The following is a 14,601-nucleotide window of genomic DNA, read 5'->3' on the forward strand; positions in this document are numbered from 1 at the left end:
TCGCCCAAAGGAGGATGGTTGTGGCAGTTGGAGGTCAATCATCTCAGCTCCAAGGCAACACTGCAAGTTTCCAAGTCAGGGTGGTGAGTGACTTGGAGGGGAACCTCCAGGTGGTGGGGTTCCCAGGTCTCTGCTGCTCTTGTCCTTCTAGCTGGTAGTGTTTGTGGGTTTGGAAGGTGCTGTGTAAGGAACCTTGGTGAGTTACTGCATCTTGTAGATGGTGCACACCGCTGCCACTGTTCGTCGGTAGTGGAGGGAGTGAATGTTTATGGAAGGGGTCCCAAACAAGCAGGCCTTTTTGTCCTGGGTGGTGTCGAGCTTCTTCAGTTTTGCTGGAGCTGCACACATCCAGGCAAGTGGAGAGTATGCCATTACATTTCTGACTTGTGCCTTTTAGATGGTGGACAGGCTTTGGAGGGGTCAGGATGTGAATTACTCGACGTAGGATTCCTAGTCATTGACCTGTTCTGGTAGTCACAGTATTAATATGGCTCGTCCAGTTCAGTTTCTGATCAATGGTAAGCCACAGATATTGATTGTGGGAGATTCAGCAATGGTAATGTCATTGAATGTAAAGGGGCACTGGTTAAATCCTCTCTTGCAAGAAATGGTCATTGCCTGGCACTTGTGTGGTGCAAATGTAACTTGCCACTTGTCAGCGTAAGCCTGGATATTGTACAGGTCTTGCTGCATTTGGACATGGACTGCTTCATTATCTGAGGGGTCCAGAATGGTGCTGAACATTGTGCAGTATCCCCACTTCTGACCTTGTGAAGAAGCAGCTGAAGATGATGGGGCCTAGGATACTACACTGCAGTGTTGCCCTGGAGCTGAGATGATTGACCTCCAACCACCACAACCATCCTCCTTTGGGCGAGGTATGACTCCAACCAGAGGAGACTTTTGCTGGAGCTCCTTGATGCCATACTCTGTCAAATGTTGCATTGCTGTCAAGGGCAGTCATTCTGACCTCACCTTTCGTATTCAGCTCTTTTATCCAATTACAGACCTGGAGCATGATTCAGATCTCTTAAGTTAAAGACCTTACTATTCAACGGCACTCTGTCTTTTTTTGGCCGCGGCGAGTATCTCCCCATCGAGGTAATTCTAAGTCATTTCCTGCATGACACACAGATCAGGGTGCCATTTCTAAAGCAGCCCCAGCCTCCCCACACACCCACCACGGCATCAGTACCCCTCCACTTCACCAAACGTACCTCTACCGGGGTCCTCGAGAGAGATGATGGACACGATTTACCAGAAAAATTTCTGAGTCCCATTTTGGGCACAATTGGAGGGGTATTCCCTCAGGGCTGGGTTGGCGAGATCATGGCCCATATTTAACGGCACTTACTGCTGAAAATGAGCCCCCACAAACCTCTTGCCATTACTGGCTGTCATGCCATCTGATTCACCAGACTCCCGCCGCAGTTTCTCGCCACTAACAAGGGAGAGCTGCTTTCAAACGCTCCCTCACCACTCACCCTCAGTAAACACACATGCATGGCAGCATGCAAGCCTGCATCTCGCTTTGGTGAGGCTGGCCTGGCCAGGCTTCTTAACGCTGATGTGAGACGGGGTGTCCTGTTCTCCCAAGGGGGTGGGAGGACCAGTAACAGGGGTAGCAATACCACCTGGGAGGCAATGGCAGCGGCTGTCAGTTCAGGTAGCATGACAAGTAGGACTGCCATCCCATGTTGGAAGATGACCAACGACCATAGTATAAACCAAGAAATAATGAGGGCATGTGAGAAGGGCACAACAGTAATCATGGGTGATTTTAATGAGCATGTTGACTGGGTTAATCAAATTGGCAAGGGTAGCCTCAAGGGAGATTTCATAGAGTGCATGAGAGATTGTTTCTGAGAGCAATATGTTATGGTGCTAACCAGGGAGCAGCCAATTTTAGATTTAGCATTATGTAGCGATGAAGGGTTGATAAATAGGGCCTCACCGGGTTGGCCGTCGGGAAGCACCCGGCACTTCCCGTTCGCTACTGCGCTTAGTGATACTCCCATTAGATCGTGTCATAGGTGGCTCAAGTGGAGAACATTGGTTCAAAACTGATGGTACATTTCTGGACTATGATTCTTTTATAAACATGCTTATGCAAATATGCTTTTGTTAAAAGTGCACTGAGTTGACATTTTGAGCTTGTGAGAGTAACCCTCAAGCAAGGCATTGTGACACTCAACCAAAAATGAACAAATTATCCTGTTCTTTGAATCATTGTTTTCCAGTCATTTAATTCTCCATCTGCTGTATATTCTGCAGATGCCTTATCCTTCCACATTCAAAAAAAAATAGATGGTGAATGAATACATTTCAGGCCAAAAATACGAACAAAAGAACAACATTTAAGTTTTACCTGTCCCCATGGTCCAACTTGCCATGCTGCGCACTCCTGTTGTTGACATGCTTGGGCTGATGCTGGCTTTGTTGCAGAGTTACAAAATCCATTATCTAATTGCTCTTCCCCAACTTGGCACCATGTTTGACGATGTTTGTATCCTTTCCCACAGGTCACTAAGCACTGTAATTGACATCAATTTAAATAAATGTATATTTTCTCACTTAAATACATTTTAACATTAGAATGTACAAGTAATTGAACATGCTTTACATGAATTTTCTGTAGTTGAATGATTTTCTATCACAAGCAATGCACTTAACAAATGATATAAACTATGTTGCACAGTTCCAAGACAAAGCTAAAAACTGCTCAATAATTTGCTGAAATTCTTTTGTGCTTTAATTGCACTGCCATACAATAAAGATTACATATCAATCTTCAAACAACAGATGATAACAAACATTAAGAACTCTGTTATCCTGTTGCCTTTTCAGATGGCTCACTGCAAGCTGTTTTTGTAGTTGCAACTTGTATTTTGCATTATCTACAGCATTAGAAAATAGATAAACTGCAAAAATGGTGTTATATAAAAGGAAAGCTTCCTCCAAATGTAAACAAAGGCAAATCTTTTGACAGGCAAGGAAACTTTACTAAAACAATCAAAGCTCATTAGTTTGTCTGAGCCAGACAATCCACTATCTAAATATTTTTTGAATTAAGGTTATTAATATACTAAAATTTTTTCAGTTATGGCTCGGTGGATAACATATTCTTGCCACTTCAGTCAGAACGTTTTGGGTTCAAGTCCAACTCGAGGACTTGAGCATAACAATCTTAGGCTGAAATTCCAATGCTGTGCTGCGGAAGCGCTGCATTGTCGGAGGTGCCATTTTTTTGGGCTGAAATGTTCAACCAGAATCTTATCTGCCCCCTCGTAGATGTTAAAAGATCTCACAGCACTATATCGATGAAGAGCAGTTAGGTTATATCTGGTGTCCTGGTCAATATTCATCCCTCAATTAAAAACACAAAACCAGTTATCTGGTCATTATCGTCTTGCCGTTTGGAGGAGTTTGCTGTGCACAAACTGGTGGTCACATTTCCTATAACAGAGGCTATACTTTTATTAGCTGAAAAGTGGAAAATCCAGTGGGCTTCGAAGACATTTTTCGCGCCTTGTTCAGCGCAGGTGCAAATCCCCTTATGGCCGGAAACTCTCGCAAGAGGTCTATAATGTGATTTGCGATTTGAGACCTCAGAATGAGATTTTCCCTGCCCCCTACCGACGACATAATCAGGTTCAAACTCATTGAGGGCGTGCACATGATCACTATTAATTAAAATAATTTTTTATATTAAAAATCGGCTTAACGTGGTATCGTCTTGGAATGTCAGATGTGTGGCTCAGATGCTTGCCGGCATCTTTTGGCCCTGTCCCTCACAATTAAAGTGATAGGCAGAGAAATCAAGGGCCAGAATCAAACAGGGCCACAGTGAGAAAAGCCTTCAGGATTTGTACCTTAAGCGCGGAACATGCGCAATGAAGTGGATGAATTAATCGTGCAAATAGATGTAAACGAGTATGATATAGTCAACATTACGGAGACGTGGCTGCAGGGTGACCAGGGATGGGAATTGAATATTAAGGGGTATTCAGTATTTAGGAAGGGCAGACAATAAGGAATAGGCAGTGGAGTTGCATTGCTGGTTAAAGAGGAAATGAAGGCAATAGTGAGGAAGGATATTGGCTCCGACGACGTGCACTCTATATGGGTAGGGATGAGAAACACTAAGAAGCAAAAAAGTTAGTAGGTTGTATATCAACCCTCAAACTGCAGCGGTGATGTTGGGAATGGCATTAAACAAGAAATTAGAGATGTATGTGAAAAAGGAACATCTGTAATTATGGTTGAATTTAATCTGCATATAGATTGGGCAAATAAAAGTAGTCACAATACCGTAGAGGAAGAATTCCTTGAGTGTATACTTGTAGTGTATGCGGGATGGTGTGAGGTGGAGTGCAACCCCTCCTCCCGCCCCGCGGGCCCCCTTCTTGGTGAGTTGGAGCTATGGAGGGTCCGGGAGTCGCGTCGGGGCTTCCTGAGATCAGGGTGCCATTTAAAAATGCCGTTCCAATCTCCTCCTGCACTGAGGAGTTCTGGTGAGCGGAGCTCCTCAGTGTGGGGAACAGTACTAAGTGCGGCCTCAGTGGGGCATTCCCAGTGAGGCCCCAGATTGCAACAGAGTCCCTTTCAATTGCGTGGTCTTTCTCGGCACTATGAGCACTGGGAAACACCCGGCTAAACGCACTCGACAGGGGACTCTGTTGCAATTTAGAGACAAATGGGTATGTTTTGGTGGGGATCACTGAAACATAGTTGCAGGAGGACCGGGGCTGGGAGTGAAATGTCCAAGGGTACTCAGTATCCCAAAAGGATAGGCAGGATGGAACAGGAGGTGGAGTTGCTTTATTGGTTAAAGATGACATCAAGGCTGTATTAAGAAATGATATTGGCACTAAGGGCCAAGATATTGAGTCAAATTAGGTGTAAATAAAAAACAAGGGAGAAACTCCTTAGTAGGAGTAATTTAGAGTCCCCCGAGCAATACTTCCAAAGTGGGGCATAATATAAATCATAAAATAATGAGGGCTTGTGAAAAGGGTACAACGGTAATCCTGGGTTATTTTAACATGCATATTGACTGGATTAATCAAATTGGCAAGGTAGCTTCGAGGGAGATTTCATAGAGTGCATGAGGGATTGTTTATTGGAGCAATATGTTATGGAGCGAACAGGGAGCAGGCTATTTTAGATTTAGTATTATGTAACAAAGAAGGGTTGATAAATGGCCTTGTCGTTAAGGATCCTTTTGGAAGGAGTGATCACAACATGCTAGAATTTCAATTTGAGCGCAAGAGGACAGAGTGCCAAGGTTTTAGCTTTGGACACAGGTAATTCACAGGCCTGGGGAAAGAGTTGGCCTAAGTAGACTGGGTACAGATAATTGAGGGTAAGACAGTTGAGGAACAATGGTGGACGTTCAGGGAGATATTAAACTCCTCTCAATTAAAGTATATTCCTGAGATGAAGAGGAATTGTAAAATATGTTCCGTGGCTCAACAAGGAAGTCAAGGAGGACATAAAGGCAAAAGCTAGGTCATACCATAATGCAAAAACCAGTGGTAAGATGGAGGATTGTGAGAACTTTAGGCGTCAGCAAAAAGCTACTAGAAATAGAACATACATAGAACATAGAATATACAGTGCAGAAGGAGGCGATTCGGCCTATCGAGTCTGCACCACTTAAGCCTTCACTTCCCCCCCTATCCCCGTAACCCAATAACCGTTCCTAATCTTTTTGGTCACTAAGGGCAATTTATCATGGCCAATCCACCTAACCTGCACGTCTTTGGACTAACAATAATAATCGCAAGATGACCTACGAAAGGAAATTAGCAGAAAACATGAACACTGATACCAAGATCTTCTATAAGTACATAAAGAGGAAGAGAAAAGCTAAAGTAAATGTTGGCCTTTTAGAGGACGATACTGGTGAGGTAATAATGGGGAACACAGAGATGGCGAAAGCACTGAACCAATATTTTGCCTCTGTCTTCACCATGGAGTATAATAAAAAATTCCAAGAACTGCAGTTAATGCAGAGGAACTTAATGCAATAATCACGACCAGTGAGAAGGTATTGAATAAACTAATTGGACTAAAGGCAGATTTGTCTCCGGGCTTGATGGCTTGCATCCTAGGGTATTAAAGGAGGTGGCAGGAGAGATGCGTTGGTTATGATATTTCAAAGTTCCCTGGATTCTGGAAAGGTCCTGGTGGATTGGGAACACACTAAGGCAACTCCCTTATTCAAAAAGGGAGAGGGGCAAAAAGTAGGAAACTATAGCTTGAACTCCGTGGTGGGGAAGTTGCTGGAATCAATCATTAAGGAGGAGATGACTGTATATTTGCAAAGATAAAGTTCAATCCACCATAGTCAGCATGGTTTTATGAAGGGTAAGTCATGCTTGAAAAACTTGCTCGAGTTCTTTGAGGCCATAACCAGCAAGGTGGATAATGGGGAACCTGTGGATGTGATATATCAACACTTCCAGAAGGCGTTTGACAAGGTGCTGCATAAAAGCTTGATCCAGAAGGTGAGATCATAGGGGTTGGGGGTAGAGTACTAGATTTGATTGAGGATTGGTTGACTGGCTGAAAGCAGAGGTTTGGGTTAAATGGGTCCTTCTCTGGCTGGCGAACTGTAACTAGTGGGGTGCTGCAAGTGTCAGTCCTCGGACCTCAACTGTTTACAATTTATATAAACGATCTGCAAGCAGGGACAGAGTGTAACATAGCAAAATTTGCAGATGATACTATGATCGGTGAGAAAGCAGGCAGCGAGAGGAGATACAGATTTTACAGACGGATAGAGATAGGCTCAGAGATTGGGCCAAAATTTGGCAGATGAAGTTAAATGTGGTTAAGTGTGAGGTTATCCATTTCAGCCGGAAAAGTAGGCTGGCAAATTATGATCTAAATGGAAAGCAGATTCAAAATGCGTCTGGGCAGAGGGATCTGGGTGTCTTTGGTCATGAATCGTAGAAAGTCTGTGTACAGGTATAAAATGCAATAAGAAAGGCAAGTGGAATGTTAGTGTTTATTGCAAAAGGACTGGAGTATAAAAGTAGAGAGGTATTGTTGCAATTGTTGCAACACCAAAGGTGTTGGTGAGACCACATCTGGAGTAGAGTGTCCAGTTTTGGTCTCCAAATTTGAGGAAGGATACGGTGACATTGGAAGCAGTTCAAATTGATTCTGGGGATGAAGGGATTGACATATGAAGAGAGATTAAACAGTTTGGGCTTGTACTCGCTGGGGTTTGGAAGAATGAGAGGGGATCAGATTGAGGTATATAGAATTTACAGTGCAGAAGGAGGCCATTCGGCCCACTTAAGCCCACGCCTCCACCCTATCCCAGGAACCCCATAACCTAGTAGCCCCACCCAACCTTTTCTTTTGGACACTAAGGGCAATTTATGGCCAATCCACCTAACCTGTACATCTTTAAACTGTGGGTGGAACCCGGAGGAAACCCACGCTGACACGCGGAGAACATGCAGACTCCGCGCAGACAGTGACCCAGCAGGGAATCGACCCTGGAGATGTGAAGCAACAATGCTAACCACTGCTGTCGTGCTGCCCACGGTATATAGAATATTAAAAGGGATTGAAAAAGTAAATATAGACCAAATGTTCCCCCTTGAGTGGAAATCTAGAACAAGAGGTCACAGGTATAGGTTAAGAGGCGGCAGATTTAAACATGAGATGAGGAGGCACAACAAATTTGTGGAACTCACTGTCTCATAGTGCGGTGGGGCCCGAATCATTAAATGGTTTCAAGAGGGAGATAGATAGATTTCTGATTTTTAAAATGGGTTGAAGGGATATGGGGAACAGGCAGGGAGGTGGCTTTGTGACCAGGAAGAGATCAGCCATGATCTGATTGAATGGTGGAGCAGGCTCAAAAAGGGCTGAATTGCCTACTTCTGCTCCTAATTCCTATGTTCCTAATTCGGTTGGGTCGCGCCCTTTGCATTTTTTGAGAAAATACCACCCATTATATAAATGGAAGTCTTTCTTTTCATTTAAATTAACATTGCATTATTTTTCTACTTCTTCAATATCATGACAATTTTCTCCTGCAACCTTAGAAAAATTGGTACTATAATGTTTGAATTGTAGTGTCTGTTGATTGATATTTTAATACAGATAATGTGCTATCAGCAGGAGATGGCAGCACTCCATACCAAAGCATACCATCAATATAAAAGAGCTGACTCTGTCTCTTGTCTTTATACGAGGACGTTCATCAGATGTGTGGAATATTTAGGTTTATATTCTACTGGTCCTCCTATAGCTAACAGTGCAATGTTTAACACAAAGGGACAGCACTGCTCTGAGCTAACAAGTATACTTAGCATGCAGTCTCAGTGCCACTATTACATGTCTTTAGCCACCTAATGAACATAAGAAAATTAGTTTTCATTTGTATTCATTGATATTACAATTTCAACAGTGGTGTTTGTAGTTTCTATTGAATATTGTAGTTTACATTAATATTTTAGTTGTATTTAAATCAGTCAAAATCTGAATAAAAGGAAATGATTGGCCTACAGAACTATAAATCACGTAACTTCCAGATCAACTATAATAGCCATATCCAGAAAAATGGGGTGGGATTGGCTGATCTTGAGGCTAAGTGTTGACGCCGTCGTAAACGCTGTCGCGTTTCACCATGGCGTCAACAGGCCCCCAGGAGCAACGATCCTGAGCCAGCACGGTACTGGGGCGGCTCACGCAGCTCCAGCTGCCGATACGAGCGTCAAACGGGTGCCGCGGGTCTGTGCATGCGCGCTGCGGCCGGCGCACGGTGCCCCCCCCCCCGCAGGATGGATGCCGAGGTCCCAGGTAAGACCACATGTGAACGCCGCCGGCGGGACACGGGCTATCTCGGCTCCACTCGGCTCATCCCGTGCGGAGAATCGCCGGGGGTGGGGGGGGGACGTAGAACACGGTCACCAGAGAATCGCCGGACTGGCATTGGGGCAGCGTCGCGTGAATTGCACCCGGTCCGGCGATTCTCCGACCCGGCCCCAGGGCAGAGAATCCTGCCCATGGTTTTGCAAAATGCATCAAAAAGACTCTTGTCACTTGCATGCCACTTGATCTTAAGATCATAAAGAAAATATTGGCAGTCGAGTCAAAGATGGAACTGGAGACCAAGATATTGTTGTTCAGATACTTACAATTGCTCCCACCCAGATTAGAACAACCTAAGATGAGACTTTCTAGCTGGAGGTCTTTCAGCAATTGTTTCTTGTCCTGCTTTCCAGCACAACAAAGACCTCTGCTGGCAATTCACGTGGACCAAATAAAATGTGTCGCTCATGATATTCACAGACACTGCGGTCAGGGGCAGGTGTGGGCATTTTCCTCAGGCCCTTTGAAGGATGTTTAGAAACAGTAGAGGGGTTGAGGGGGCGGGGTATGGGATTGGAAATCAGCAAAAAAGTCTCCTCTTGCTTTTCCCTAAAGTGACTTGGTGGGATATTGGCACCGTGCCTGGTAGCGGTGGGAAGTAACACTGTTTGAGTCCCAATAACTCACAGGAGGCGAATGCACAGCGGGAGGTAAGTCATGCAAAGTGACATGCAATCTGAACTTTAAATGGAGAAAATGGCATGCCAGAGGTCACCCATGGAAGAAGCTTGCCATTGCAGTAGTATTCTCATTCCGGTTGCTGCTACGGCTAGTGATTGGTCTGCTGACTCCTTCAGGCTCATCTCTCATCCAATTCACGCTGCACCACTTTTGTGCCATTCACCTTAACAGTACTCTTATTGCAGCCATAAAGGCAGCTGTTGGAGGCCCTTTAAACTGTGTGCAGTAATTCAGCCTCTCGCTTCCTCAATCTGCCCACCGTCCCCAATTGCCAGTGATTCCAGAGGAGGGTTCTTAATCGGACGTCTTCTGGAAATTTGAACTGAGAGGCAGCCACTCTCCGGGTTATGGACCCAGCAAATAGCTGCCTCCCTCTTAAAAGCTAAGGTGGCAAAATTCAACCCACCATTTTCTCAGCAGGTGCGGCACACTTCAAGCATGCTGTGTACCAGCAGGGGGCTCCAAAGGAAAATAAATCCTTCATAATGTGACTGGCTAAGTGAACACATTGTGAATCTAATTAATAAATCAGTGATGTACCATTAATTCACTGCAAGACGATGAGAGTGAGTGAACATAGGCTTTATCAACCAAGAACTTGCCTGCCTGTGTCTGCTGTACAAATGAGCGCCGCCCCCAGACGGCCGGTCTATATAACGTCCGAGGGGGGCGGAGCCCACCAGGTTCCAGTACAATACCTGGAAGGAGATCACATTACCATTGGGCCACAGTGCTACACAGGCAGCTTATACTATGGTGAATACATTCACCCCCTGTTAAAAAAATGAAGTCCAGCGGGGGTGAAGTGGGATCATCATATGCTCAGTCTCTCTGGATTGTTCCTCAGCTCTGGCGGTGCGGCGGGTACGGGCGTTGCAGTTGTTGACTCCGAGAGCGTGTTGTCTGGAGCTTCGGTCCGGTGTGTCGGCGACGGTTGAGGGGTGGCGGTAGGCAGGGGGGTGGTGGATGGCGGCAGTGGGGTGGTGGATGGCAGGACAGGCTCGGGACAGTACATGTGTAGGCTCGGGACAGTACATGAGCCCCGGGGGGCGTAAGGGATTCGGGGGCTGCTGATGGGTGGTGGTGGGGGAGGGGCGTGCACACTGGCCTGGGAACCAGCGGGCGCCAGGTCCCGGAGGGAGACCGTGTCTTGCCGTCCGTCTTGGTGCACGACGTATATATATTGGGGGTTGGCGTGCAGCAGCTGGATCCTCATGACCAGGGGGTCGGTCTTATGGCTCCTCGTATGCTTCCGGAGAAGGACAGGTCCAGGAGTCATCAGCCAGGATAGAAACAAGACCCCGGAGATGGACTTCCGAGGGAAGACAAACAAACGGTCGTGAGGGGTCCTGTTCGTGGCTGTGCAGAGGGGTGATCTAATGGAGTAGAGCGCGTCGGGGAGGACCTCCTGCCAGCAGGGAATCTGGAGACTTCTCGACCGCAGGGCAAGAAGGACGGCCTTCTATGCCGTCGCGTTCTCCCTCTCCACTTGCCCATTTCCCTGCGGGTTGTAGCTCGTAGTCCTGCTCGAGGCCATGCCCTTACTGAACAGGTACTGACGCAGCTCATCGCTCAAGAGGTGCCCCTTCACTGTAGACGTATGCAGGGAAACCGAACAGGGTGAAGATGCTGTGCAGTGCCTTTATAACTGTGGCCGAGGTCATGTCGGGACATGGGATAGCGATGGGGAAGCGGGAGTACTCGTCAATGATGGTCAGGAAGTATACGTTACGGTTGGTGGAAGGGAGGAGCCCTTTCAAGTTGACACAGGCGCTCAAAGGGCCGGGAGGCCTTTACCAGATGGGCCTTGTCTGGCCAGTAGAAGTGTAGTTTGCACTCTGCGCAGACTTGGCAGTCCCTGGTCATGGCCCTGACCTCCTCGGTGGAGTAGGGCAGGTTGCGGGCCTTAATAAAGTGGATGAGCCGGGTGACCCCCGGGTGACAGAGGTCATTGTGGATGGCGCGAAGTCGGTCGTCTTGCACGCTGGCGCATGTGCAGCGCGACAGGGCATCTGGGGGCTCATTGAGCTCCCCAGGATGATACTTGATATCGTAATTGTAGGTGGAGAGTTCAATTCTGCACCTCAAGATTTTGTCATTTTTAATTTTGCCCCGTTGTGCGTTGTCGAACATAAAGGCTACCAACCGTTGGTCGGTTGAGGGTGAACGTCCTACCGGCTAGATAGTGCCTCCAGTGCCGCACAGCTTCCACAATGGCTTGTGCTTCCTTCTCGACAGCGGAGTGTCGAATCTCGGAGGCGTGGTGGGTTCTAGAAAAGAAGGCTACTGGCCTGCCCACCTGGTTGAGGGCGGCGGCGAGGGCGAAGTCTGACACATGCTCTCTACCTGAAAAGGAATGGACTCATTCACCGCATGCACCAAGGCTTTGGCAACATCTGCCTTGATGCGGCTGAAGGCCGAGTGGGCCTCAGGCGGCAGGGGGAAGATGGTGGTTTTGATAAGTGGGCGGGCTTTGTCCGCATAGTTGGGGACCCACTGGGCGTAGTAGGAGAATAGCCCCAGGCAGCGTTTGAGGACCTTGGGAAATGGAAGTTCAATGAGGGGGCGCATACGGTCAGGGTCGGGCCCCAGAACCCCGTTTTCGACAACATAGCCGAGGATGGCTAGCTGGGTTTTTCGGAAAACGCACTTCTCTTTGTTATATGTGAGGTTGGGGGATTGGGCAGCCTGGAGGAACCTCTGGAGGTTGGCGTCATGGTCCTGCTGATCATGGCCGCAGATGGTAACAATGTCCAAGTACAGGTATGTAGCCCGCAACCCGTACTGGTCCACCATTCGGTCCATCGTTCTCTGGAAAAGCGAGACCCCGTTAGTGATGCCGAAAGGGACCCTGAGGAAGTGGAAGAGTCGGCCGGCTGCTTGAAAAGCAGTGTAGTGGCGCTCTTCTGGGTGGATCGGGAGCTGGTGGTAGGCAGACTTCAGATCTACCGTGGAGAACACCCGGTACTGTGCGATCTGGTTGGCCATCTCCGCTATGCGGGGGAGGGGGTACGTATCAAGTTGCGTGAACCGGTTAATGGTCTGGCTGTAGTCCACAGCCATCCGATTCTTTTCCCCGGTCCTGACGACCACCACTTGTGCTCTCCAGGGGCTGTTGCTGGCCTCGATGACCCCCTCCCTCAAGGGTCGCTGGACCTCCGACTTAATAAAAGTCATGTCTTGTGAACTGTACCGCCTGCTCCTGGTGATGACGGGCTTACAGTTGTGGGTAAGGTTCGCAAAGAGTGAAGGGGGGGACCTTAAGGGTCGCGAGGCTGCATACAGCGAGGGGGGGTGGGGGGGGGGGGGGGGGGGGAGTAGGGGTCCACCAAACGTTAGCGTCAGGCTTCGGTGATTGCATTGGACGTTGAGTCCGGGCAGTAGGGATGCACAGAGGTGAGGGAGGACATACAGTTTAAATTGGGCGTACTCAGTGCCCTGTATCGCGGGGTTCGCGACACAGTTCCCCCGGATCTGTACTGAATGGGATCCGGAGGCAAGGGAGATTGTCTGGGACGTGGGGTAGATGTGGATGGAGCAGCGCCTTACCATGTTGGGGTGGACGAAGCTCTCTGTGACCCGGAGTCCAAAAGACAGGGGATCTCGTGCCTATTGACCCGGACGGCCACCTTCGAATTCCTCACATGCTTTGGCCACGACTGGTCGAGGGTTACTGCACTGAGCTGCAGGTAGTCTGCGTGGTCAGAGGCATCGGGGCTGCAAGATGGCGGCCCCCACGGGTCGCACGTGTCGGGCTGAGTCGAAGATGGCGACGAAGATGGCTGCCTGCATCGGTCACACGTGTCGGCTGTTGTTGGAGATGGCGGCCAATATGGCCGTCCCCACGGGTCGCACGTGTCGGGCTGAGTTAAAGATGGTGCCCCCTACGATCTGCACGAGGCGGGTGACGTGTTTGAAGGGGGCGGTACCAGCAGGCACGCAGCCACCTTGTGGAGCCTGTGGGCCTGTGAGTTCGTGGATCGGGCCTGGTGAGCTTTCGACTTCAGCGCTTTGGATCGGGCTAGACAGACACTGGCAAAATGTCCCTTTCTTCCGCAGTCGCTGCATGTCGCGGTGCTGGCTGGGCAACGTTGTCGGGGGTGCTGGCCCTGCCCACAGAAGTAGCACAACGGTCCCCCGGGCTGCACGGGCAGCCGCGCGGCACAGGCCTGAGACGTACTCGGGTCTGGTGACGGCCGTGTCTGTGGTACCCACAAGGGGTTCGCTGGGTCTGCCAGGAACGCGCTGAGGCTCTGGTAGGCCACCTCCAACAAGGTGGCTAGTTTTACCGTGTCCTGTAGGTCAGTGGCCCCGTTTTCCAGCAGTCGCTGCCGGATGTAGTTAGACTGGACCCCAGCCACATTAGTATCCCGGATCATCAGTTTCATGTGCTCATCGGCCGTCACGTCTTTGCAGTTGCAGTTGTGGGCGATAGCATCAGGTTCTCTAGGTATTCGTTCAGCGATTGCCCTGCGCGTTGACGGCGGGTAGTGAGGCGGTGCCGCGCTAACACTTCGTCCACGGGCTTCACGAACTGTCTCTTTAGGATCGTGACCGCCGCTTCGTATGTGGCCGCATCCTGAATCATACCCGATATTTGGTGGATCACCTGGCCGTGGAGGATGCGCAGCTTGAGGGCATCGGAAATAGGCGCTTTGAAGGAGTCGAGGTAGGCCTCAAAACAGCGGAGCCAGTGGGAGAAGATTTACTTAGCTTCTACTGCTCGTATTCCAGTTTATCAGGCTTTAGAGCGGCTTCCATAGTGATGTCTTTGCTTAATAAATTGATGTACCATTAATTCACTGCAAGACGATGAGAGTGAGTGAATATAGGCTTTATTAACCAAGAACTTGCCTGCCTGTGTCTGCTGTACAAATGAGCGCCACCCCCAGGCGGCCGGTCTATATACCGTCCGATGGGGGTGGAGCCAGAGGCGGAGCCCACCAGGTTCCAGTGCAATACCTGGAAGGAGATCACATTATCATTGGGCCACAGTGCTACACAGTCAGCTTATACTATGGT

The 14,601-nt window shown here is 48.6% G+C and overlaps 1 protein-coding gene across 3 annotated transcripts in view; it reads right to left on the reverse strand.

The window, feature by feature from the left end:
- Nucleotides 1-14,601, reverse strand: part of adamts9 (ADAM metallopeptidase with thrombospondin type 1 motif, 9) — a 404,749-nt gene that overhangs the window by 248,982 nt on the left and 141,166 nt on the right. For all 3 annotated transcript variants that reach the window (XM_038810570.1, XM_038810569.1, XM_038810571.1), the window contains one exon: nt 2,369-2,533. In XM_038810570.1, the coding sequence (XP_038666498.1) occupies nt 2,369-2,533 (165 nt within the window). The remainder of the gene's footprint in view (nt 1-2,368; nt 2,534-14,601) is intronic.

The sequence above is a fragment of the Scyliorhinus canicula genome, chromosome 11 (assembly GCF_902713615.1).
Source record: "Scyliorhinus canicula chromosome 11, sScyCan1.1, whole genome shotgun sequence".
Taxonomy (NCBI): Eukaryota; Metazoa; Chordata; class Chondrichthyes; order Carcharhiniformes; family Scyliorhinidae; genus Scyliorhinus; species Scyliorhinus canicula.